The 26,181-nt window shown below is 38.9% G+C and overlaps 1 protein-coding gene across 1 annotated transcript; it reads left to right on the top strand.

The window, feature by feature from the left end:
• The first annotated feature begins 1,033 nt into the window (after positions 1–1,033).
• LOC136254597 (delta(3,5)-Delta(2,4)-dienoyl-CoA isomerase, mitochondrial-like) lies at positions 1,034–24,557 on the top strand. The gene is made up of 7 exons (XM_066047345.1): positions 1,034–1,274; positions 1,322–1,410; positions 4,842–5,012; positions 7,457–7,592; positions 7,642–7,713; positions 23,140–23,290; positions 24,245–24,557. The coding sequence occupies exons 1-7, from the start codon at positions 1,162–1,164 to the stop codon at positions 24,338–24,340; spliced, it is 828 nt and encodes a 275-aa protein (XP_065903417.1). The 5' UTR covers positions 1,034–1,161; the 3' UTR covers positions 24,341–24,557.
• The last annotated feature ends 1,624 nt before the right edge of the window (positions 24,558–26,181 follow it).

Below are 26,181 nucleotides of genomic sequence, written 5' to 3'. Positions count from 1 at the left end.
ATTTAGTTTCAAACAAATGTGACCGGATTTGCGAAAAGGGGTCTTCCACACACATCCAATTTACCAACTTTGACAATTTATAACTTTGGATTGGAAAAAGCTAATGACTTGAAATTTTGTCAGCAGTGAGTACCAGCATAACTTAATGGATGCATGGAGAAAATTTCAGGGTAATGTATTACTTGAACACTAAGTTATGGTCTTCCACGTTCATGGATTGGATGTGTGTGGAAGACCCCTTTTTCGCAAATCCAGTCCCAAATTACCCTGTAGAGAGTTCAGCTACAAATTAGTCACCCTGTAGAGAGTTAATTTTGCTGGCATAATGCTTTTGCTAGTTTATTACATGATACTTAAAGTTATGCTGGAATATTTGGCAAAAGTACAAAAATGCATTCAGTAAAGCATGGATCATTTTATGAGCACAAGACAAAATTAATCACTGGCTTAACGATTTAGACCAAGCAGTGTGATGAGAACAGTGGCTACAATCTGTACTGAATGCTCAATTAGAGTATATTTACGATGACTGCTCTATTAGAGTATCCGCGGCTCGATCTTTTTACAACGGAGTAGCTGAATAGTGATCCAGCACCGTGTCACCATGGGCTCCAGCCCTGCAGCCATAGATTCTATTATGTGTGGTACAGTAATGCTGTCTAGTAACATTTGAGTAGAAAATCCGGGGTGCCAAAACTCAGGTCTGTCGTTGAGCATTTTTACCGAGGCAGCTGCCTCAATGGTAGCTACGCCACTGAATTTCTTAGCCTGCAGTTCGTATAATATATAAGTATACTATCTCATGTGGGAGACTACTTGCATGAGTCCTCTTCGTGCACCATCTTAGTGCAAAAATAAGTTTCTTGTAGTATTGTGCACGTGATCTCCCAGCTCCCGGTTTTACCAAGCGATCTCCCGTTCCTGATCCCCTTTACCAATACCCACACAAAATGTTGGTTTAAAAGTCAAGGGATCCGCAACTGCCTTGATGACATGTGATTTTCACATTGCGCGCTTAAGTAGATGGTGCGTTTTCTAAACTGTCACTTGCACGTGATTATAGAGTGAGACAAAACCTCGGACAAAACATTAACCGGACAACATTAACTGTTTACTCGTTTCGTGCAGTATTAGCTACGAGAATTGCAACGTGTATACGGGATGGCACATTATCAGACACTGGCTGTGGAGCAAGCCCAGGACAACGCTCACGTGTTCAAGGTCACTATTAACAGGCCAGAGAAGAGCAATGCTATGAACAAGACATTCTGGAGGTGACCAGTTTGTTAATAATGGTGCTGATAACACGTCAACATTGCAGGGAATCCGTAGAGTGTTTCACTGAACTCGATAGCAATCCTGACTGTCGTGCCATCGTGTTGTCTGGAGCTGGAAAGAATTTCTCAGCAGGTACAAGCCAGTGTAGTAGCTGTAGAACATATACACTTGACCACATACAATGAAACTGACTGATGTGTTGGCATTATTGTTTGTTGCTTGTTTCCTGTCATGTCGTAGTGCGTAAAAAATATTGTGGGTGGGAGATTATTATTACCTGTAATACACTTGACTGTTTTATTTGAGGATATGATTACTCTATTAGAGATCTTGAAAGTGCCAAGACTATATAAGTGGAGGGACTGCAACCCTTTAGTACCTTCCTGCTATGTTTATTTGTCTTCACACTTGTGTCTTCTTTTTATCATGAAACAGAGCATTCATATGTTCTACAATTAAAATTTGGTAAAAACTGATGTGAACGGTAACAGGAGTAGGAATCAATAGATATGTGTACAAGGGAGTGGCACACCAATATCACAAGTACAGCCATTTTAAGTATGTGTGTGTGTGTGTGTGTGTGTGTGTGTGTGTGTGTGTGTCCCTCCTTTGAGAATGCATTGAGTAAGGCGCAGTTGAAGAAAGCTGGTGGTACATCAAGGATAATTCCAGAAATGTTAGTATTTGGTGGCCCAGTCCTCCACCGGGCTTTGCTGAATTTGTTTAGGAAAGTCTGGAGAGAGGTTTGTGTGTTTGATGAATGGAGAGATGCTCTAGTGGTCCCAGAGGGACTTGAAGGTGTGTGATAATTGGCGTGCAATCAGTCTGTCAGATGCTGCTGGTAAGCTGCTTGGTAGAAATAGAAATTGCAGCTTGTTGCTGAGAGTGTGTCACCTGATTCCCAGTGTGGATTTCAGCAAGAGCATAGCTGTGTCGACATGATCTTTGTTGCAAGGCAACTTGTGGAGAAGGCTAGGGAGCACACTTGTCTTCTTTTCACACTCTTTATCGATCAAGAAGGCATATTACTCAGTTCCTAGAATGGCTTTGTGGCGGGTACTTAGTTTGGAGTCCCTCCTGCACTGTTATCTGTTGTTCAGTCTTTTCACAAGGGTATGAGGGCTGCAATTTGTGTCAAGGGTAACAGGTCTGACAGTTGTGAGGTGTGCAATGGTGTATGGCAGGGATGTACAATTGCTTTTTAACTTGTATTTCTGTACAGTCTTTGAGGATTGGCGTCAACAGTGTTCTCATACTGGTGTGTCTTCTTTATTCCCATGGACAGAAGTTAGTTGGAGATCATACAGCCAAGTTTCGTTTGGTACAATCCATCTAAGTTTGCTGATAATGCTGCACTTTATGCCTCAATACATGAAGGATTTGAAGAAGTTGCCTTTTCTTTTGTTTGTGTAGCGATAGGCTGGGGTTTGATAGTAAGCCTGACCAAGTCCAAGGGTGTGGTAGCAAGAATTGGGGCTGATGCTTCTGTGTTGTCTCCAATCACTGTGGAGGGGGGAGCTGTAAATTTGGTGGAGAGATTCCAGTACCTGAGCTATGAAGGCAGATCAAACAAGAAGAATTGAGGTGTTTCACAATTGTTGTGTAAGGGGGATGTTAGGGGTTTCTCGGCTTTAACAGTGGGGGAAGTGCATCTCTTCTGAGCAGTTGGCTGTGGAATTTGTAATGACTGATGGAGTTGTTGTGTTACTGGGGCAGCATCGTCTACGCTGATTGGGTCATGTGGCGAGGATGGGTGATGATCGTTTACCTAAGCAGATGCTGTTTGGAGAACTTTTGACTACTAGACCATTTCATGGACCTAAGCTGCGATGGAGAGATGTAGTTTTGAGGGATGTTCAGAGGATGGGGTTGGATGCTTTCAGTTGGTATGAGGTAGCCCAGGATTGTTCAAGGTAGCAAAATTTGTGCCAAACCATTTCGTCCGAAGGAGTTGCTAGGAGTCCCACTGTGGTCACTGGCTCTGTAGTCTGTTGTTGTGGGAGAACTTTTAATCGCTTTGGAGATTTAACCATACATCGTAAGTACTGTTCCGGTCAGCCTCCTCTCCCACATCATACCCTGACCACATACCATACACCCTTATACCCATGCATACTACACCCTTTTCCTCATGACCACATGGGGTTGCGCCACCAAAGTGGTTGGCTATTAATACTGATTACAATGACACACATACACACACAAGCACCATAAATCACCAGCAATACAATGAAACAGCTTGAATGGTAGAGTGGGGGCTAGCAAACTAATAATAAACTTAACAAAAAAATTTAGAACTACTCAGCCCAAGCAGCCCTGGGAAAAAAAACCTGATGGTGTCCATTTTTTTTTTTTTTTTTTTAACCACCAGGGAAAAACCCTAAACAGCTCCACTCCACCAGTGTATGCAAATTGTAAAATGTATACAGTTCAGTAAATCCAATCCACTTCATGTCCATTTTATCTAGAATACAGCTAAGGAAATTAGGGAGGGTGGGTGGGAGCCAACCTGTATTACACACGTGGCGTAGAATGAATTAATGCACCCTATCCCACCCTTATATACCATGCGTCACGTGGGGACGTGACGCAACCACATACGGTATTCACGTGGGAGCTTATTTTCTGTCTAATTCACTGTGTTCAACCGCCAGAAAATACATCCACCAAAATAAACAGAGTTCTATTGTGGATGTGGCAGAATGTTCCATCACAAAAGGGATCTCACCCAGCACCAGAATTACTGCTCAAGCTAAGATTGTGCCAGGTTCAGTTCTTTGGAACCAGGACCCTGTTACTGTCAACAGACAGGCCGATAAAGTGTATGTGTGTACATGCGTGTGTGCGAAATATCTGGTAACAATCACCAAGATGTTGGCAGGTACAACATTATTTCATGACATTTTCCCCAAGCAGAATCGGAATTGTCATGTTTCCTTGTTCTATCCCGAGTGATGTTGCATCATTTATGTGCTGATTGGCTCTGCCAGAATGTTGGCAGTGTTGACAAAAAAGTGGCAATGTTACCAGAACACCCATGCACACGGGAAAAAAACAACAACTGGTTGTGCTTGTGAGAATACTTATTATCCTGTATTCCAATCTTCATCCTTGGTCAAATTAAATTCAATAAGAAGCCTTTGACTTTTACAAAGAATTGTACTTGCCTCTTTATACCCAAAACAAAAAGATTCCACCTGTTCTAGGCTAGTTTCGTGCCCCAGTAAAATATGGCTGTTAAATTTGTCTATGGTTTCTCTAAATGGCCTTGAAATCTGTGAGGGACTTGTTATTTAAATTAAAGAGCTAATATTTTATGTGATCCTTTTGTGTATCTGTATATTATTGTTCCACCAGTATTGTGTATAAAAAGGTTAGACCAAGACATGGATATGTGTACTAAGAATGCAAAACGTAAAATCAGAAAGTGCTAGTAGGATTATTTGCTTTACTTTGCTGCAGTTTTATTTGTTGTACAGTTTGAGACATAACACTGTATAGTGGGGAATTTCCAAGGATGGAAGTTTTAGAGGTTCATCCACTCTTTGTTGTCATTGTTCCAGGTTTGGACTTGACTGACCCTGGGGATGTGTTTAGTGCAGCTTCTGGTGAAATGGGTAGAAACTCTCTAAAAGTGAAGAAGCTGATACAAGACTACCAGGAATCCTTCAGTGTTATTGAGAGGTGTAGGGTACCAGTGATAGCTGCTGTACACGGAGCCTGTGTGGGTGGAGGTGAGTAATGACTGTTCTATTGGAGTGTATTGTGGATGTATGCCAGATACTTCAGAACCATGATTAACTCCCTGTTCACTTCACACTACCTTCATTGTCTAAATGGGACCATGGACAAGTGTCCTGATTATCAAGGTGTCCTTATTAGTGAGGTGTCCTGATTTCAGAGGTCTAATTGTGTCACTATATATTCTAATAGAACATACAGGCATACAATGGAGTCTCCATTAACAAACTACGTACACTGTACTAGAGTTGCAACGATACAGTGTGTAGACGTGCAGTTATTAATATATTGCCTCTGGTATATCACAATACAGCGATATATTACACGATACAAAGTGGAGTCTAAACAATGGTCTATGTCATTTTTAAAGGGAAATAAGTGAGTCAATATATCACGATACACAATATATCAATACTGTTTGACCTTGTATCAATGCAGCAATATTGTCTTAAAACAATATGATAGACGATATACTGTATCAATGTATTGTTGCATCTCTAGTCTACACTATACCATAGTCCCTACCATCTATTCTCATTACAGTGGACACCTCATTATAACAGCTAATAGATTCTATGCTAGTATACTTCAGTCATATACATCCTGTGATATGACCAAAGTAAGGATTAAATGTCCACTAGTATAGCTGCAGATGATCTCTCTTGTTTTATCTATGATCTACTCAAATGTAAAATTCTTAATTTTTCCTTACACTTGTTTGTTTACTCTTTGTAGTAACATAACTCATTACTGGTGAACCATAACAAACCACATCAAATAGAAGAATGCTGTCAGACCCTTTAAAAAATTAAATTAGGGATTGAGCACAAGCCCTGACAATTAATTACTGAATGATAAGGTCCGGTCTGCTTCATTATAATGAGCTAATGTGATAAGGTGAAACAGAAAATGAGCCAAAGAAATGAAAAATACTCTCCCAACCCCAGGATTCAAACTGCAGGTCATCCAATGTCCACTGTCTAATCAAGTGCCACTCTCGGTCTCCATTATCAGTTTTGTTCCACCCATTATAAGATGACAAAGAAAAGTACAAGAAGTGTCTCTGCAATGAATCCAGTAACAATGAAAGTTGCAACTAAATGTATTCCCTGACTGTAATTTGCTGGAAAGCAATGTGGCCATCATACAGTACGATAGTAACTGTATAGTAGGGACCACAAAGGAGTAGGCGTGGCCCACGAAATAGTATCACCCAAAAAACAGCCTCAATTTCCCCTGACAACAATGAGGCAGTATTGGTTACGTAAAACTAAGCCTAAACAAGCTTTCAGATTGACCTAAAACACTTTCAACAAGTTGCTACGGAATTTTCTAGTGACTGACTGAGTAACTGACTGACTGATGCCTTCAGACAAACGTAACTCGATAACGGCTAAGGCTACGGACTTGATTTTTTCACTGTTCGACGTCACTTCAGCCCAACAGGTGCCTTTTGGCATACCGCAGTACGTACAATGCATTCTTCATGGACTTACCAGTGTCCTCCTTTGTGTCCCATTCATCTTTGCTGACAGTGAAATGTGTCAATTTGGCGATAGCACGTGATGGCTTCCCTTCATAATGGAAATCGTCCGTATTTGTCATAGTGGCTATTTTGATAGCAGAGGTGCTTTTCAAACAGTTCTTGATTCAAAATGCTGTGTAACGTGTTGAACAAAGCTGACAATGAAGTGTAATGGTTACTTCACTTTTCAGACGATAATTGGGGTGCGCAGTACCATTTCAGATGCAGTATACATGGGTTCACCAGTCATAATAATTATTTATAAAAAAAAGTTAACAAACAAGTACACAGAAAAATTTGAAATTTTCAAATAGAGTAGGGACCATAGCACATCGATAAAAGTACTGAAACAAGTTGGAGTAGTCCATGATATTAAATCACAGTAAAACAATAAGAAGTGTTATATCCCTACTGTGCATTTCTGTTATCATGAGCACAGTAGGGATATAACACTTCTTATTGTTTTACTGTGATTTAATATCGTGCACTACTCCAACTTGTTTCAGTACTTTTTATCGATGTGCTATGGTCCCTACTCTAGTTGAAAATTTCAAATTTTTTAATTATGTTCTCATGGTTTACAACGCAAGCCCAAAGTGAAACCAATGCAGTACCAGTCACCTGTCTCAACTGTATAGCAGTATATACTGTACAGTAAATATACTTGAAACCTGGTTACCATGAGTAACTTTTACTAGTTGTAGTTTTCATTCTAACATCTTACAATGAGAAGTATGTATGTGTATAAGCTCTATGCCTTGGTGAGGAGGAATAATGATTTTAGGTGATATTTTTGGCTCGAAAAGCCCAAACCTTCATGATCCATTACTGATGTGGAAAATATTGTCACAATGATTCCTATGTATACTGTATGTTGTATTGTTTGTTGTTTATATGTTGTTATGACAACAGGTGTGGACATGATCAGTGCATGTGACATCAGACTGTGTTGTCATGACACCTGGTTCCAGATCAAAGAGATAGACCTCGGCATGGCTGCTGACTTGGGTACACTTCAAAGATTTCCTAAAGTGATCGGCAATGACAGGTACGGTGTTGTCATGGTAATGTTGTGATGTCACTGGATCACATGATAGCTTGTCAAGGGAACTTGCACTAACAGGAAGGAAGTTTGATGGTAAAGAAGCCATAGAAATGGGATATGTCAGGTAAGCACTGTTGAGACACATTTTGTACTGAGATAAAAGCCGGGGGTTCAACTTTATTATAGCACAAAACCACAACACACAATCACTAATGATCACTAATTGGGTAGCATTACAGATCTAGGGATGTAACACTTCTTTCATGAGCCTTATCCGAAATTATGTCATAAATAAAAATGGTGTCGTAAAGGAGGGGGGCACGTGCACTGACTATGGAGAAATTGTGTGATTTGACGAATATCTTCGTCCACAACGAAGAAAGTGGACCTTTAGGGACAGGTATGAATGTACTACGCCATAAGACATACAACGATACCTTTATTGCACTACTTGATAGCGGTGAAAACGCACAACAACTTTGTGAAGGAATGCGTTGGCGGAAATTCTGCGAGTGACGTTGAAAAACAAGATGTTGATGATGGTAATGATGGTATCTAATCCGAAACAGCCAAGCTGTAAAAAAAAGTGCGGCCCTCGAAAAGGCTATGGTGAAAAAAGAAGTGAAATTCAAGGTGGCGGCCAAGAAATGGCTGTGATGGTAGGTTAATGGTAAAAATTTTAATAACAACAATTCAGGTGAATTTTGGTGCCGCTTGCTCTTGGCATTAAGGTTACGGGATACTGTAAACCCCACATGTACACTATCGATCATTTTTCATGATTAGGGGTTTGATTTTTGTTATCAAATATTTATGCATTCTTAACTTCTCGTAAATCGACATGGAATTCAAATGTTGTTATGGAAACATGAGTTGTCCCCATGCCAAACAGTGAAAACTATGAACCAAAAATCAGACCAATGAAGAACCATGAGAACTTACTAACAATTCTAAGGTTTGAAGAACATCACTTGTGAGGGACTGACAAGAGGATTTGTGAATAATGTGTATAGTTGCTGAAATATGACTACAATATGGCCTAAAGCAAGACATTGTGGTCACAAAATTAATTTCTAAATTGATATCACAAGTAGGGCTAAAACGAATATTCTAAATGAAAGAGAACGAATATTTTTAGTCAAGAACGAATAATAGAATATTCTATATATAGTGTAATACTCTTATACAGTGTGTATGTGTTATTTCTTATTATTTGTATTCAATTGTAAAACATCATTAAAATTTGATACAGTATATAGGCAGCTTTTGAAATGAAGTAAAAGTGTCTGATGATGTAGCTACTAGAGGTGTACCGATAAAGATTTTTCAGCTGTATTGATATCAGATTAATTTGTACCTAAAAGAGCTGATACTGATTATATACCGATTAAATTATTGTATATTCGTAAATCAAATAGAACTACAGGTGTAGCTACTACATGATGTATATGTGGCATTGAGTAAAGAGAAGTGATGTAACTTTACTATATTGCTTATGGTGGTGTGGCCTCTATTACACAACCCAGACAATTAGGCACCAAAAATATTTTACTATGATACATGCTCCCTTGTCCGGATTACTCCGTATTTTGATTAGTTACCAAGATGGCTGTAATACACAGGTGATCACTTTATAATTAGTTTTCCTGTAATGTAGTTTTTTATTCTTAAAGTGCAGCTAACAGCTACTGTTCTGGGTAAGAATACTTTAACACTAATAGCAGTACTTACACGCGCAGTTGTATGGCTTCTCGTAACTTAGCGTTTTATAGAATAGTGTCACTGTAGAGAGGCTTTCTGTTTGTTTGTAGCGAGCAAAAAGGCTTTTGATAGCTGGCCATGCAAACTAATAGATTCATAGAGCGTTTGTGCCCATTATTACTGAATATGGAAGGCAAATCAGCAACCGATCGCGATCACCAATCCGATTATTGGTACATCTCTAGTCCAGTGTCTGATGTTGTAGAGACTGACAAAGATTCCTCATTACTAGTGTCCGCCATCTTTACTGTAATTTCGATGTTTCGAATTCAATAATTCCTTCGAACGAAGTCGAATCGAATACGAATTCGAATATTCGGTATATTCGTTTTAGCCCTAATCACAAGCACTAGAAACATTATTTCTAACAAATGGCTCCGTCAGGACCTAGACAAGAAGCCAGACTAGTAGTCTGTTTATACAAAATGTTAACAACTAGTTTGACAGTCCTGATTTTTGGTTCAGGAAAATATTGCCATTAGTCAGCAAAACTACGCATGCGCTTACAGGTGCGCCAGTTGCTAAGTGTGTTGTATCATAGATTGTATAGTCGTTACCCGGGATATGAAACGTAACCGCGCACTCCAATAGCAACAATACATTCCAAATTCCACATCCGTGTTGTTAATTATTTCTATGCGCTCCTCGTTCTTGCTTGATGGTGAAGCAAAACTACCGACTCTACTCCATTGTTTGTTCGTTTAAAAGTGAGTTTAAGTAACTGAAAGACCATGCTGCTAAAAAGAAGCGGTAAATTCGGCCGTGTTTTGACGTTTCTATGGAATTTATGAGAAATTGGGGCGAAGCGGATCATGCCTATTTTTGTGTACCAAATTCATTGCAATAACGCTTCTATTTAGATAGTTCGATGCTTTTCTACAGTAAAGAACTCACCCAAGATTAATAATAACTGGTTATATTATTGATTTCATCCTGGTACGTCAGGTTGTGGACTGCTGTTTGTAAGAGTTGTTAATAGCAACAAGAAATTTTTGTGGACCTGCCAAGGTGAACTGCTGGTACTAATTCAATAATTTTTATATTGAAAGTTGTCTACTGTTGTTATAGTTTGAGATGAGCCATATAATAAAGTGTTGTGTTACTGGTGATTGTTTCTATGACTCACAGAATTCACTCATTATGTGTGATGTATTTTTACACTTCTATATGTGTTGTATTTATTACACTAACTTGTTATACAGATACATTTAGTAGAAACAACCTGCCATTCCAATAAAGGAAGGTTGTGTAGCTACCACTGAAGCAATGGAGGTAGCTGCCTGCTTTGGCCGGTAACTACTGAAGGTGATTTAGCACTACAAAAGATGTGAAACATCAATTCAGCTGCTTTTAATAGAGCAGCCAGGTTGCCTTTGTCTTCTAAACTTTAGATTGTCTAGTTGCATTTTTGAGAGCCATTCAACAGTTTTAGTGGATCTCATCATATATATCTGACTTCGGCAAGTGATGAAATTTTTTGATTACACTTCCCTAGACAGCACATTAGATGACACATACCTGACATCATAATACGATAGCACTATATGTTGTCAGTGGTGATGCTGTACTTTTTAATGGTCAGGCTAATGGTAGTCTCCACTGTTATCTACAGAGTGCCATCATGTACAACCTGGCCACGTGATAATATATATGCTGTTCAAATCTGCATGTACATCATATACCAACGTTTACTGTGAAACACAACTTGTAAATCAGTAGTCAGTTGACCACATGCACATCTAGCAGTAAAATGGAAGTACTCATGTTGTATATGTAATTGTAGCACAATAATTGTGATATAACACACTGTATGTAGAAAAATGTAATAAAATATGACTGTCCTTCAAATTATTTTTACATCAGCCACTTGGAGTTCAGTCATTCATTCAAGAAACTTTGCATGTCTATCTACCACTAGTGAATCTCAGAGGTATTCCATTTATGAGGTTGCATCCATGACCATGCGGCATCAATCGTTTGATCATGTCATTAATCGCATCTCTGGTACAATACATTTTCCACCAGTACCTTGTGAAAAGGCTTAATTGCAGAGGTTGGTTGGAAATGAATGCAATCCGGTACACTCTAGATGAAGCAAGCGACAAATGATGTCACCATATGCTTCACCATAGATAATAAACACCCCCACTCTACGGTTTCGCACAGCTACACCAATTCTTTAGCAGATGTTACATTCATGCCTGTTGTTCAGGCAAATCTGGTTGCATTGTCTTAGTTAATGGTGATTACACAGTGACACAGACTATATCTTTATCAGGGATATGAAACAGTACCATCTCGATTATCGCACACTCCATTTGTATAAACTACTGTAACTACCTCTTCCACTTTTCAGGTGTTCATTCACATGATATGGGTGTAGCATCGCATGTAGCATAGGACATCGTCTTACTGTTCCTTAGATTTGTTCTTGTAATGTCACAGATTCGAATGTCGTCTATGTCTTGTACGACACAAAACCCATCAGCCCCAGGAGCAGTCACTGAAGTGCGAAGACCAGTTAGTCCGGAATGCGTGCCGGCATAGATAGTGCCATATGCTTTCATACAGCAACTACAGTAGCCAGATCATGCTCCTCTCATGCCGTTATACATCTGCTCGGGAAGGTGCTTATAAGTGCCATGAATTCCGGTGACTGAGTCACCAGAATACTTGCCAGAATTTCTCCTAGTTTTCTGTAAGGTCTAGCGGCTATTAACGTTTGACCACTGGTAGCTGTGCTATAAATTGGATAAAAAAAACGAGGATAAAGAATGTAGCTTGGTAATAACTACCTTATTTTTATCTTAGCTCACCTTCAAATAGTTCTTTTAGCGAGTCATTTAGAAGTTTGCCATCACCTGTGCATTGTAGTTAAGCGCCTCAACAACACGGAGTGTCAAAAGCGAAGTACTCCGTTTCATATCCCGGGTAACGACTATATAATCTATGGTTGTATCTATGTTATCTTGTACTGTTACGTGTGTTTTCTTGTACCTTGTAACTGTCCAGTCAGCACGCTATTATTCTCCCAACAATTTAAGCCTGTTACCAGCTGATACAAAACACAACAACACCAAGCCCGCCTTAATTACGTAATAAAATTTTTGTTTGACAGTCGCTCACTATCCCGTAACCTTAAATTCACCTGAATTGTCGTTATTAAAATTTTTACCATTAACCTATCATCACAGCCATTTCTTGGCCATCACCTTGGATTTCACATCTTTTTTCACCATATCCTTTTTGAAGGCCGCACTCTTTTTTACAGCTTGGCTGTTTTGGATTAGATTTCACTTCTTTTTGTATTTGTATATCCCAAATAGGCCGGCTTTGGGAATTTTTTAGCCTATCTTTTTTTCTTTACCACAGGAAGAAGAAAAACATTAAGCAGATTTTAAATACTTTAACTATTTCTGATTTTATCAGTAAATGTACAAATTATATATATATAATACATATATTTATTACAGAACTTTCTACATGGAGGTTTCTTTGTAACTGAACTCTCTACAAGGTAACTTCTCCTAGCTGATCTCTCTACAGTTGTTTGTAGCTGAGCTCTACAGGTGCAGCTGAACTCTCTACAGGTCCAGCTGAACTCTCTACATGATGGTTTCTTTGTAGCTGAACTCTCTACAAGGTAACTTCTAGCTGATCTCTCTACAGGGCAATTTGTTTGTAGCTGAATTCTCTACAGGGTGATTTGTTTGCAGCTGAACTCTCTACATGGTTGTAGCTGAACTCTCTGCAAGGTGACTTATTCTAGCTGAACTCTCTACAGGGTGATCTTTTCGTCGCTGAACTCTACAAGGTAACTTCTTCTAGCTGATCTTTCTACAGGGTGAATTGCTTGTAGCTGAACTCTCTACAGGGTGATTTGTTTGTAGCTGATCTCTATACAGGTTACTTTTTCTAGCTGATCTCTTCAATTCTCTTCAGGGTGACTGCTCTATTAGAATGACCGCTCTATTAGAGTATTTCGATCTCGCACTTGGTTACACCATGTTGGATTTCATGTTATAACTCTGTGTCTTTAAGTCTGATTCTTGTACACCGTTGAAGAGCCTTTCTAAGATGATTACTCCATCTGTACAGTGATTTTCAAAGCATTACTCCAAGCAGTTTTTCTGGTAGGCGTGACAAGTAGTTGTTTTTTATTAACTAATCTCGATTGCATAATTGTTACACACTGTTTGTTTTTTCGTTGTATCTTCGTGATTTTCAGCTCGATTTCTTTCAAACCACAAAAGGTTTGAGGTTCAATAGTTAACCTACGTATTCACCCACCAATTTTCAGCTTCTTCCTGTAAACGGTTTACCCTGTAGGCATGACAACACATTAGTGTTATTTTTCATGGATGATCACTCATAACTCTTTGCCTGTTTATTGTATTCCAGCCAAAGGTGGTACCGAGATGCACCTTTATACCCCCTTCTGTGTGCCAAATTTCAAGGCAATCGGATAATGCGTTCACGTTTTATGGCAGTTTTTGTAAGTGTGCGAAAAGAGGAAGCAAAATAAGAAGAAAAACGAAGAAACTAAGCCAATTTTGAAGTCGCATATCTCGGGAGCGCTTGAAGCGATTTCACTCAAATTTGGTATGTGCACTGTTAAAATTCAGGTGTACCAAAAGCACCTTTAGGGGTGTCCAGTTGCATGTTTAAAAACAACTCCTTTCAGGTGTTAGAAAAGGGTGCTGTGGTGACACTTAGAGGGTGTGAAAGAAGAGTGCTAAGGTGCTGCAAGAAATATAACACCAGAGTGTAAAAGTGCTACAAGGGGTGTAAGTCCAGGGTGTGTGGTGGGGTATACTGTTAATTTCCAACACTTTTGTGGGGGTGGATCTCCTCCTGTACCTTCATTTTCATTGATGATATATTTAGGAAACACATATTATGACCTGTGAAATACAGTAATTCAACATGATTACAAGTACACTTACTTGCTTGTCTTTCTACACTTTATATGTAAGTTGCAATTTGTACTTATAACGTAACTACCAAAGAAACTTTTAATTGTGGGATTTCATTCACAGAAACACCCTTGTAGGTGCAAAGGGTGTTCCCATTACACCTCATCAATGAAATATAGTTGTATTGATTATCATAATTATACAGAAGTGCAGCACATCATGCATAGTAAACAAATTTCCTTTAGCACAATGTAAAAGCATTTATGCAGCTATTGTTTGGAAAACCAATCCATATTAATGACCGAATTTGACAAAATAAGGCTTACACGCACATCCACTTTATGACTTTGAAGTACCATAACTCATTCATTATGTAGGAGTATGCCATTAGTTTCCAATTTTGAACTGGTATTTTACTATGCTATGGAAGGACTTTGTGCAAATGTTAGGCCAATAGATTGCTGAGTAGTCAAGTTACAGCTGGTTAAAGTCAGAAAATTGGATGTGTGTAGAAGCCTTGTTTTGTCAAATCCGGTCACATATTTTTTTGAGATAAATGGTTTAGATTTAAAATTGCCAAAGCACACATATGAAATTACACCAGAGATACATCAATTTATTACCTTTCAGATACTTGTAGTACTCCTGCCAAATAAGAAAGAAAATCAGATAACTTTAATGAGTGAGCTAGCTAGCTAGCTCACTACAGTAAAATGCATATATGTGCATATGTGATGAATTAGATAATGTCTTGATTGGTGTTCAGGGGCTGTTTACAGCACAGTCCACAAGTGCTGTCAGCGACTAAATGTGATATGCATGAAATGTACTTAGGTGGGGTAAGTAATATGTAGGAGATAATAGTTCACATTTGCTATTTAATGAGGCAAATTTGAACTATCATCTCCTACACATCACATACACCACAGGAGTTCACACTATGTACAACATGTTTGGAGCATATCGCATACACATGACACTTTTTTTGTAGTGGAGGTAGAATCACAGCTGCTCACAAAGGAGTGGAAGGTGGGCTGTAGAGGAGTGGGAAATAAAGACTGCAATTGAAATCCAGACATGCATGAGGTTACAGAGCTGTGCTGGCTCCTAAGTGCCTGGTATATATGCAGCAAAAGCAATTATCAACACAGAATAATAATGATTATGTTGGGCAACTAAAATAGGCCATCCACCAATTCCTGTCAACCCAAGACAGTCAACCTTACCAAGGCCAGAAATTTCCATTAAACTTTTCACACCACCTGCACCATTAAAGCCAGCGTCAAGTAGTTTGAGCTTAAAACCATGAACTAGTATGGTAGTATGGCAATACTCTGGTATTTGATTTTGTCTGATGTGCAATTTGTATCAGTTTTGTAAAATCTGATACTGTTAATAGCTACTATTATATTTCACTTGAAACTGCAGGTGTTCATCTTGCATGATAATTCAGGGCAGGTGCTGTTGTCATGGGGGCCGATAAATCACTTGGCCCATAAATAAATTGCAGTCAAGTGTTTCTGCCACACTTCTAACAGTGTTAGTAACTGTATGCGATTACATGTACATTACACCCTATCATGAGGTGTTAGACCTCTGTTTAGGGTTTCCAATGAACAATTAAGGGTGTTTACAAAATGGTAACACCCAACAAGTGTGACTATAAACCTCTTATGGTGGTAATTATTTTCAAGGGTGTTGCAACAACACCCCCTTGATTTTTAGAAAATCATAGGTGTCATGGTAGCACCTAAGTTTTAACAGTGTGGAGTACTAAAGTTGGAGGGAATTCCACAGCAAAAATTGTCTTGTTTCATCAAGGCAGCACAGAGCTACGGAGGTGCAAAAACTGTGTTTTCTTTCTACCTGTCAATATACTCATGGGTGTTGCGTGCCGGCTTCTTGGGCCGCACGACACACTACCATGTGTCTTGATTCACAGCTACCTGAGCACAGGATACAGCTCTGATGAGTTTCAGGCAGATGATTCTATGCATAACGAAAGCGATTTCGATAGCACTGTTGAAGGTATATAAATGTTGCTTATTGGGTCATAGTAGCTAGTTCTTTTGTGTATTTTTAGAAGTATGTACTGTAAAGATTGAGCAAGGACTACATTTTACCACCAGGTGTAAAACTGTGGCGTGGAAAGTAATGTTGTGTTCCATTGTGTCGAATTTCAAGTGCACAAAATGCTGAAAGAAAAAGGCTAGGATTACCAACACTCTCATTTCATTGCTTCCCAAGCTTAGACACTGAGAGAGGGAAAGTGTGGATTGCTAAGATTAGACGAGATCCAGGCCCAAACTTTGCTGTTAATAAAAACACCAGGGGGTTTGTTCACAACATTTTACCTCTGATAATTTTGTTATGCTGTTAGATTGTCCATCAATTAAACCCCGTTTAAAGCCAACTGCTGTTCCATCAATATTCCCATAGAGTAGATTCCATGAACGCATAACCGTAACTTCTAAAATGGCTTGTTCAGCAAAACAACACAAGGATGTCAATTATTTGAAGAGTGGAATCCAGCGTTCAGATGAAGAAGTTGTGGGTGTGAACAATGACTTTGCAGACTATGAAGACCCACTGAATTCATGTGACATTGTCGATGAACTTCAAATGCTAAGGCTGAGAGTTACCCAACTACAAGCAGAATTAGATTCAACCAAAAAGTCTCTTGCAAAATCACTTCTCCATTTAGAAAGTATTTAGGAAAAGGAAGAATTGGTTAAGATTTACACAGGTTTCCAGATTATGCTACTACTCAGTTGGCTTTCTATGAAACACTGTTAGAATCTGATGCTGCTGTAATGCATCAGTGGGATGGAAATAATTGCAAGAAGAACTATGACAAAAGCAAACGTGGTCGACCTTGCAAATTATCCATGTTGAAACAGTTTTTCCTTACCTTAGTAAGGCTTCAACTCGGGCTTTTAGAACTGGATCTTGCCCATAGGTTTGGGATATCACAGGCCACTGTTTCTCGGATTATGGCCACATCTTCTTTACCACACATTTAAAGGGATTGAGAAGTTTCCTTTTTGGCACATCGTTACATAGTACATGCCGGAAAGTTTTTAAAAAGAATATCCAAACACACGGATAATAGTTGATGCAACTGATTTGCATCCATCATCCCTTTTATCTCAGGCCAGTACATTTTCTGCCTATAAGAACAAGAACACTGTCAAAGTTTTAATAAAAATCAATCACAGTGGTGTAATGTCGTTTGTTTCAAAATGCTACGAAGGTTTTATATCGGGCAGAAAATTAGTGGAACTCAGTGGCCTTTTAGAAAACCTGGAGCTGGGTGTTGAAATAATGGCTGACAAAGGTTTCCAGATTCAAGATTTGCTTGCATTGTTAGGTGTTCAATTAAACGTAGCCCCTTTTTTCTGGCTGGAAATACTCAAATGCCAGAAAGTGACGTTATTTTAACTAAAAAGATAGCACATTTACGCATCCATGTTGAAAGAGCCATTGGATGTACGAAGGAGTTTCATATACTGAAGAGTACATTGCCCTCTACAATGTGGGACTCCATTAATGAAATTATTTATGTTTGTTGTATGCTATCAAACTTCAGTCTACCTCTGGTGAGCTTAAACTATTGTATAACATGTGAAATTAACATCAGATAAAAATGCATTGTTCACTATATCAGATTATTGTTATTTACAAACGTACAGTAGAATCAAAAATGGTTTTGTCTATTATATACTATTAAAAGTGGAGGTGTTTTTATCGTATTCCATTGCATACACAGCTCACTAGCAGAAAGGGGAATGAAGACGCCTCCTCTCATCTTGGGTACAGGGGGAGGCTGGTGTATGAACTTGTGAGCAAAAGCAGAACCATGATTGGTCTGAGCAGTTAGAACAACAATATCCCATCGTATGCCTATTGCTAGCACCTTAGCTCTGTATCACCTCCCCAAGCGCCTGATTTAACTATATCCTGCCGTTTTTGCTTCCACTGATGTACTGTAAGTCCACTTTCCTTGCGTACATCAGCGTGGTTCAACATGGTTGATAGTGCTACCTTTCTTAGCTGCTGGCTGATGTATTTGTCACCCTGACTGAGTTGGGTAACTAGGCCGGCCTGGTGTGCAACTGAATGATATAAACAGTTTCCGGCTCCTTTTATGGGATGTTTTCTGATACTGTATTTAGCTGCTGCTAAACAGTTTGTATGGACACTGTGCTGGCTTTGGTTTCTCCAATTATTTGAACATCGTGTGTGTCAACAGATTTGCTTGAACTTAACTTATCAGAAGACATTGCAGGACAAGGTAACAATGTTGTACAAGCCGCTATCTTGACAACTGACTCAGTAGTAGCACTACTCTCTCAGGTACTCTGGTTTGTAGGTTTGACTCAATGTCTCGGGCTGTTTCAGTGTCTCTGCTGTCTTGAGCCATTTTATTGATGGCTTGGTCAGAATTCTTGATGATCACATATGGAGCAAGTAATGGCAAAAATTAGAAATTTTTGGCCTTGAGTAAACACTCACTCATGAAAGCAGCATTGTAGCAAATGCGCTGCACAAAAATGTGATGTGAGCACCAAACTACAAAGTCACACCACAAATGTTGGGAAACATGCATCTGTGTTTGTATTTGGTAAAATACTTGTGTGATTCAGATAAACATATCAAGCCTTCATGCTCAACCAAACAAAATGCTGGAAATTTTCGGCAGACATCAGTAATTGTCAGCTTTTCACAAACATATGAGCACTTCAATTCTAAGCACCCTCTTTGATGCTCCTGCTCTGTGGGGTCCAAAACTATCCCATCTGGACTTGCTGCAAGCCAGGAATCAGCTGGATCTATTATCAAGCCACACTTGTTTACTTCAACAGTAATTTGTTGACCTTTCTTGAAACACGCATAAGATAGGATAGCCTCATTTTCATGTTGCTTTCCATACAATATGGCTGCTGTTGAAACTTGTGCCTGAGACGGTTTAGTCCGAATAAAGCCTGTAGTGCTCTTCCTATGTCACACCTCCTTCATAATGGAAGCAGTAATTCTAAACTTCCTGGCCTCAAACCATAGTTCCGAGGCTGATTGACTGCTTGTGCTCTCTTCCAGCTCGGCTAGGCAGTCTGAGTTCACTACTACATGATTAGTGTAGAGTTCAGTGACAAGATCCGGCTGTGTCACTTCTGTAGCGTACTTCAGGTTCAGCAACATCAGTAACAGCACTGCTACGTGCATAACTGTGGTCCTGCCCAACATGTTTCCCCTGGACTGAAGATAACTTTTCTTGAAATGATTTCTTTGTGCAGCAGCCCGTGAAAGCCTTTCTGTTTTAATTTCATCCAAATGGGTTTCTCTTGGTGATGGTTCACTATCCAAAAGCTGCAAAAAACATGAAGACCCATACTTGTATACTCCACAGGTACATACACATCACTTGGTGGGTGAGGTCTTACTTCACTTTTATCTTCAGGAACATCAACCATTTCTAGACCTGTAGAATCCCCTTTAGTGTGACTTTGTATCTCTTCTGCTTGCTTATCACAGACCCCAAATAACTCACACGCTTCAACAAGATTTTCCGATCCACCAAGAAATCATATATTGTGCTGATTGAAACTTCAGGTATTTTGTATAGTCTGTTTGTCCACTGTGGATCATCTTCACTTGGAAAAGAACACAACAACCTTGAAGTCAGACACTTTGGATGCTGAGCAGCAGCCAGTTTACGTCGAATGTTGGCTCCTTTATCAGGATCAACAAGATACTGGTCCCAGCCATAGTTAATGTAACACTAAACTCTACATACAAATACAAAATTGAACATAAATTGAAGCATTGAAGGGATGTGTATAAATTGAGGGGTAGGGAACAATCTGAAATTTCATAGATCACTTCTGAAATCATTTCTGAAAGATGAAATATTGCATGAAATTTGTGCAGGTTGAAAGTTGATGATTGAGAAGTTGTTATAAAAATGCACTTTATGGAGAAATGAACTGAGTTTTGTCTCGAAAGATGAAATATGGGCAGTCAATTTCTATCTTTCATAAACGATTTTGGCTAGTTACCTACCACCATAGTACTACTACATAAAGTATTGTGGGTTTTTTCAAGGGGGAAATATTTTGCAGATTGCCACCTTCCAAAACTTCACAGCCAACAATGAAATTTTTATCAAGCTACACATTTCAAGGGGATAAATTTATGTAAATAGCTGCCAATCTGTGAAATTCGTAAATAAAATTCTTCTCATAAAATCCAACTATAGCTATACAGCCAAAAAAAATGATGCACTGATTCAGAACAGGATTTGAAGTTTTATAATTACTTACCTTTCAATCAGTTCTGGTTTTTTACCAGAAACTGGAGCACCACGGCACGCAAGCCATCTTTTCAACTGTGGTATGTTCAGTTGTATGGGATTCTTTCCATTCAGAGACGAACCGGGGATGTCATCATTGCAAAGCATCAAAATATCACCTTCCTGAGGCTCCTCACAGCTGTATCCTGCGCTCAGGTCGCCCTGCATATCATCATTACAGTCATCAACATCTTGTTCTTCAACGTCACTCGTAGAATCGCCAACAACGCAATCCTTCACAAAGCTGCTATGCGTTTCCACCGCTATCAAGTAATGCAATAAAGGTATCATTGTATGTCTTATGGCGTAGTACATTCATACCTGTCCCTAAAGATACACTTTCTTCGTCGTGGACGAAGATATTCGTCAAATTACACAATTTCTCCATAGAGTCAGTGCACGTGTCGTCCCCCTCCCCTTTACAATGCCATTTTTATTTATGACATAATTTCGGATAGGGCTCATTGTTTTACTGTCGTGCACTACTCCAGTTTGTTTCAGTAAAATTTCATTGCAGCTTGTTGAACATGTTTCAGGTCGGTCTGAAGGCTTGTTTGGGCCTAACCAATACTGGGTATAGTTAAAAAGTAGTGAAACAAGAGAGGTTGTCTATGCCTGCAGATATACTAGTGGACATTTAATCCCTATATTTCAGGGTATGTCCATGACTAAATTAGGGTGGTCTACTTTATTCCACAGAATGGACTCACGGACTGGACTCGCTGACTGGACTCGTGGACTGAGCTGGAAACAGCTTTTAAACAATAATCCAGGCATTATCCATCTCTTGCAACACTGGAGACACCACTATCGAGCTGCAACTGCTGGTACTGCTCTTCCTTACAAGTCATGAAACTAGCACATGCACTAATCAATTAGAATACACTTACGATACATGTGTACTGGCAGTGATATAGTGTGATAGAGGTTATTGATGTAGATGTTTTCCTTTGTTGCTTTAGCACTAGCTAGTGTTACAGCTGTAGAGATGAGCTAGTAGGTAATTATTCTTAGCAGGTAGCTAGGTGGCACCACTAGGCGAGTGATGGGGCTATGCAAATAAACTGGCTCATCACTACTGCCCTAACACTAGCTAGTGTTAAGTACTGAAGCAACAAAGGGAAATATCTATCACACTTTTTCACTGCAGGTACACATCGTAAGTGTATTTTAATTAATTAGTGCATGCGCTAGTGTCATATGACTTGTAAGAAAGAGCAGTATCAGCAGTTGTAGCTCAATAGTGGTGTCTCCAGTGTTGCAAGAGATGGATAATACCTGGATTATTGTTTAAAAGCTGTTTCCAGCTCAGTCCGGGAATCCAGTCTGTAGAACAAAGTAGCTAGGCCATTAAAAGTCCACGTATCTGTTGGTATACACAACCTCTCTTATTTCACTATGTTTTGGCTATTCCCTTGTTTCACTGTGTTTTGGCTATTCCCTTGTTTCACTGTGTTTTGGCTATTCCCTTGTTTCACAACTTTTTTTTCTTTGATCATTTTAAAGTTCTAATATTTCCTTCTCCTTGTTTGTTTTTAATTACATAATAATAAACCCACCCATACTACATCAAAAGATAGAATGACATCAGACATGTTAAATTAATTTTGTGTCTGAACACATTCCCCTACAATCAATTACTCTGGGCCATTACACTTCATATTGAGCCATGTTCAGCCCATTACACAGGGTTACTATTACACAGGGTTACTATTACACAGGGTTACTATTACACAGGGTTACTATTACACAGGATTACAGATGAAGAAAAGTATTAGAAATACCTCTTGAATCAGTCCAGGCACTACGGAAAATATGGACAATTTGATATATGTGATAGCTAGTCAGCATATGTCCTATCATGAATCATTCTCAGTGAAAATAAACATAAGTTGATTGTACATACTGCGGTGTGCCAAAAGGCACCAGTTGGGCTGAAGCGATGTCCAACAGTGAAAAAATCAGGTCCATAGCCTTATGGTGGTTCTCAAATTATGCTTGCCTGAAGGCATTATTGGGCAGACAAGCAGTTAGTTAGTTAGTGAGCTAGTGATGGGTGATACTGATATTTTGCTATACGATTATTGTCATGAACAAATATCACGATTATTGTCAACTCAATTCTTGTGATGAAAAACACTAAATTACACATCATGAATTGCTAATTGAATGGTTAAATTACATTGAAAATTTACAAATAACCACAATTATTGCATGATAATTGCTGATTTCGATTATCACTAGTCAATGAAAAGTACACGATGTTGATTATTTCCAATAAAATAATCACGATTATCACGATAATTGAATAATTGCCCATCCTTATAGTCAGCTAGTCTCGAAATTAGCAACTTATCAGAAGCACTTATGGCCGCTTTTGTAGTCACTTTTGAACTTGCTTTTACTTCACCAATACTGCCAAGTACCTTTATAAGTGACTGGATTTTAAGTATCATTTCTTTCAATAAACTCCTTTTGTGTAGTTGTCATTGTGTGGTTATCATGGTAACATGTTTGTTGTTAGCCGACTGTACCCAAACAAGGAGGAGTTATTCTCTGCTGCCATGGCAATGGCGGCCCTGATAGCATCTAAGAGTCCGATTGCCATAGCAAGCACCAAACACAATCTGGTGTACTCTCGGGACCACACTGTGGAGGAATCACTGGACCATGTGGTATGGTGTGCTGCTTTAATTTGAATAGTGTTAACAACCTCAATACAAGGTTGTGGGTGGGATGTAGTAAACAGCACCAGATGAAAATGCACACTATACATACTTGACTTCTTCCACTTGTCCAAGGATCAATTTTCTTTTCCACGGGAGAATTGATTTTTATCTCTGCCCCAGAAGATGAAGTAAAGATGATGTAATAAACAGTAACAACTTGATAACGTCTTTTAAACAAGTTGATGTTATGCTAATTCTAAACACCAGACACCTCGGCATGCAGTTAATTCATAACTAAAGTTACAAACAACATTCAATTAACTATTTTTAGCTAATTATGTAATAATAGCTACCAGTTGTTCAGTTATTGTAATTGAACATATTTTATTAATTAATTACTCCAGGGTGTTTGTTTGGGCTAGTGTAGACATTACAAGATGGTTTAGTGGCCTGTTAAATTGTGTAGGGTAATAATTATGATGGGGTCAAACCTTTGATGTGTAGTGAAACAAACATTTAGGACACAATAAACCTCCTAATGAGGACAAAGAGATTGTGATCCAAACAAGTATGCCTCTATACACATTTTTTTCCTCTGAAAAGAAAACGTGACCTTGTTCCATTATAAAGGAATGTCTATACACTATTGGTCGATGCCAAGGTGTCCATATTACATTGGATCCTGTTAATGTGGACACTTGAGGACACCTACATAATCCAGACACTTAGTTAAGGTCCCAAAGTATCCCTTAGAGAGCATTAGAACACTCACTAGTCCATGGTCCCATTTTTAAGTGTGCACACTCGTTTATGCAAGACACCTCACTAATTTATCACAGGACCCATTGAGATTCCTTTGTATACAGTTGTAAATCCCTCCAGCTAGGTAGAACAGGTTTCTGTGTAATGTGATTGGCTAGTTAGGTTTGCAGTGTCATTAGCTCCTCCCCTTCCCTCCAGGCACTATGGAACATGGCAATGCTCCAATCAGAAGACCTCACCACAGCAATAAAGGCAATGGTCGAGAAGAAGAAACCAATATTTTCCAAACTGTAATAAAAATGTGATTGTGGTATTATATTTATATTGTACAGTCACAATTGATATATTTATTCTTACGATGCACACAGTCGTTACCATGTCTTCCAGATATTTGGGACTAATCGTTTGCTAAAGACAGTTTGTAGTGTTGAGAACATGTCAATTGTCTACTAGCTGTTGTGTGTGTATGTGCTTTGTAACTGAACAATTTTTTGCTGTTTGTATTTCTTGATTTGTGCTAAGCACTTAACATAGTTATGGTAGTTGTGTGTGTCATGATATAATGGTAGAACTATAGGCACATGACTATATTGCAATACCACACCTCTTAATAATCTAGCTATTTACTTAACAGTAGCAAGAAGACCTCACCCCTTGTTGGTCTGGCAGCTCAAGATACTCTAATACAACAGTTATGTGTGATACTCTAATAGAACAGTCACAAGTTACACTAACTAGCTGTGCTACAACAAAGCAACAAGAGAAGAATGATGGTAGCTTTGTAGGAAAGTCCCTACTTAGGCACATTAGCTATAACAATTATTTTGTTCAATGCCAAAATAGGGACTTTCCCACTGGGCTATGCTGTAATACCATCATTCATCTCTTATTTCACTTGCATAGATCCCTACTTCATTTTTAAATATACAATTTTAATGCTATTTATTTGATGATAAGTGTCACTCCAAAACAAGATTAGAGAGGATAATGGAACTTATTATGGACACAACACCTATAATCTGGCCATCACTTGCAACATTCTCTTCAACAATTGAATGTTTGTTCCAACATCTCCCTTAGCAGGACGGCATTAGTTGATCCTAAGTTCTATATCACAAGAGGTCTGCCTTTTAACACAATAATTCATTAGTACTCCTCAGAAAATGTCTGGGTACTTTACATGTGATACTGAATGATGTGACTCTCATCTCATTCTTAACCCAGTAGTAGAAGGCTCTGCCTTGTATAAAGCTTGGACAGAAGTTTGAAACTTGCTTCATCCTCTCCATGAGTTATAGTGGTATCTCCTAGTTAGCTCTCTCTCCTCTTGTACTCATTTATAAATGCCAGAAAAACTTGATTAATTGTTTCTCATCCCTGCCCGCATATCCCTTTTTTCCCACTACCCCTAATTTCATTATTCCATAACTTTGGAGATAGCTACAGTTCGTAATGTATGTAGTCTTAAATCCTAGACCTAATTATAAGAGTGTTTGAAATTGTATTTATATGGGTTAGAGTCTAGGATTTCAGAAGGGTGGCCATTTATAATGGGTTGGTAAGGAAAGTGACAACTGACTATGATTGGGGGACTCAGGAACAAAGGAATTTTGGGTGTAACAGTAGGTGAGAGTCTATGATGGTCATTTGGTCAAAGACAAAAGGCCGCAGTATTGGGGGCATATAGCTAGCTATATTGCAAGCATGCATGTGCAAGTAGTGTTGTCAAGGTTTCCTAAACTAGTGGACATTCAATCCCTACTTCAGACTATACCTCACATTACCATGCAAGTTAGGGTGAATGTCCACTAGTATATCTGCAGGCTATAGTGACCTTCCTTGTTTCACAAATTTTTTTGTGATCCCCTGAACTTAGTTGTACCTTGTAGATGATAAGAAATAAGGGAGGCCATCTACTCCTGCAGCTATACTTTACTAGTAGACATGTAAGGCCGATAGTAATTATTATGTGGATTTTTCAGTTCTCTTCACTTAGTTATCCACTTTTTAAAACACATTTTCTGTATCAACTTTAAACAGGCTGTAGGACCAGGTGTCCTACAGACCTTTAGCCCTTGTGCTGTAAAGCCTTAATAAAAATAAATAAATAAAGATGCCAGCCAGGGACTCCAGTG

Source organism: Dysidea avara, chromosome 4 (assembly GCF_963678975.1).
Source record: "Dysidea avara chromosome 4, odDysAvar1.4, whole genome shotgun sequence".
Taxonomy (NCBI): domain Eukaryota; kingdom Metazoa; phylum Porifera; class Demospongiae; order Dictyoceratida; family Dysideidae; genus Dysidea; species Dysidea avara.
The sequence above is the reverse complement of the archived record's forward strand: the minus strand, read 5'-3'. Positions and strand labels throughout refer to the sequence as shown.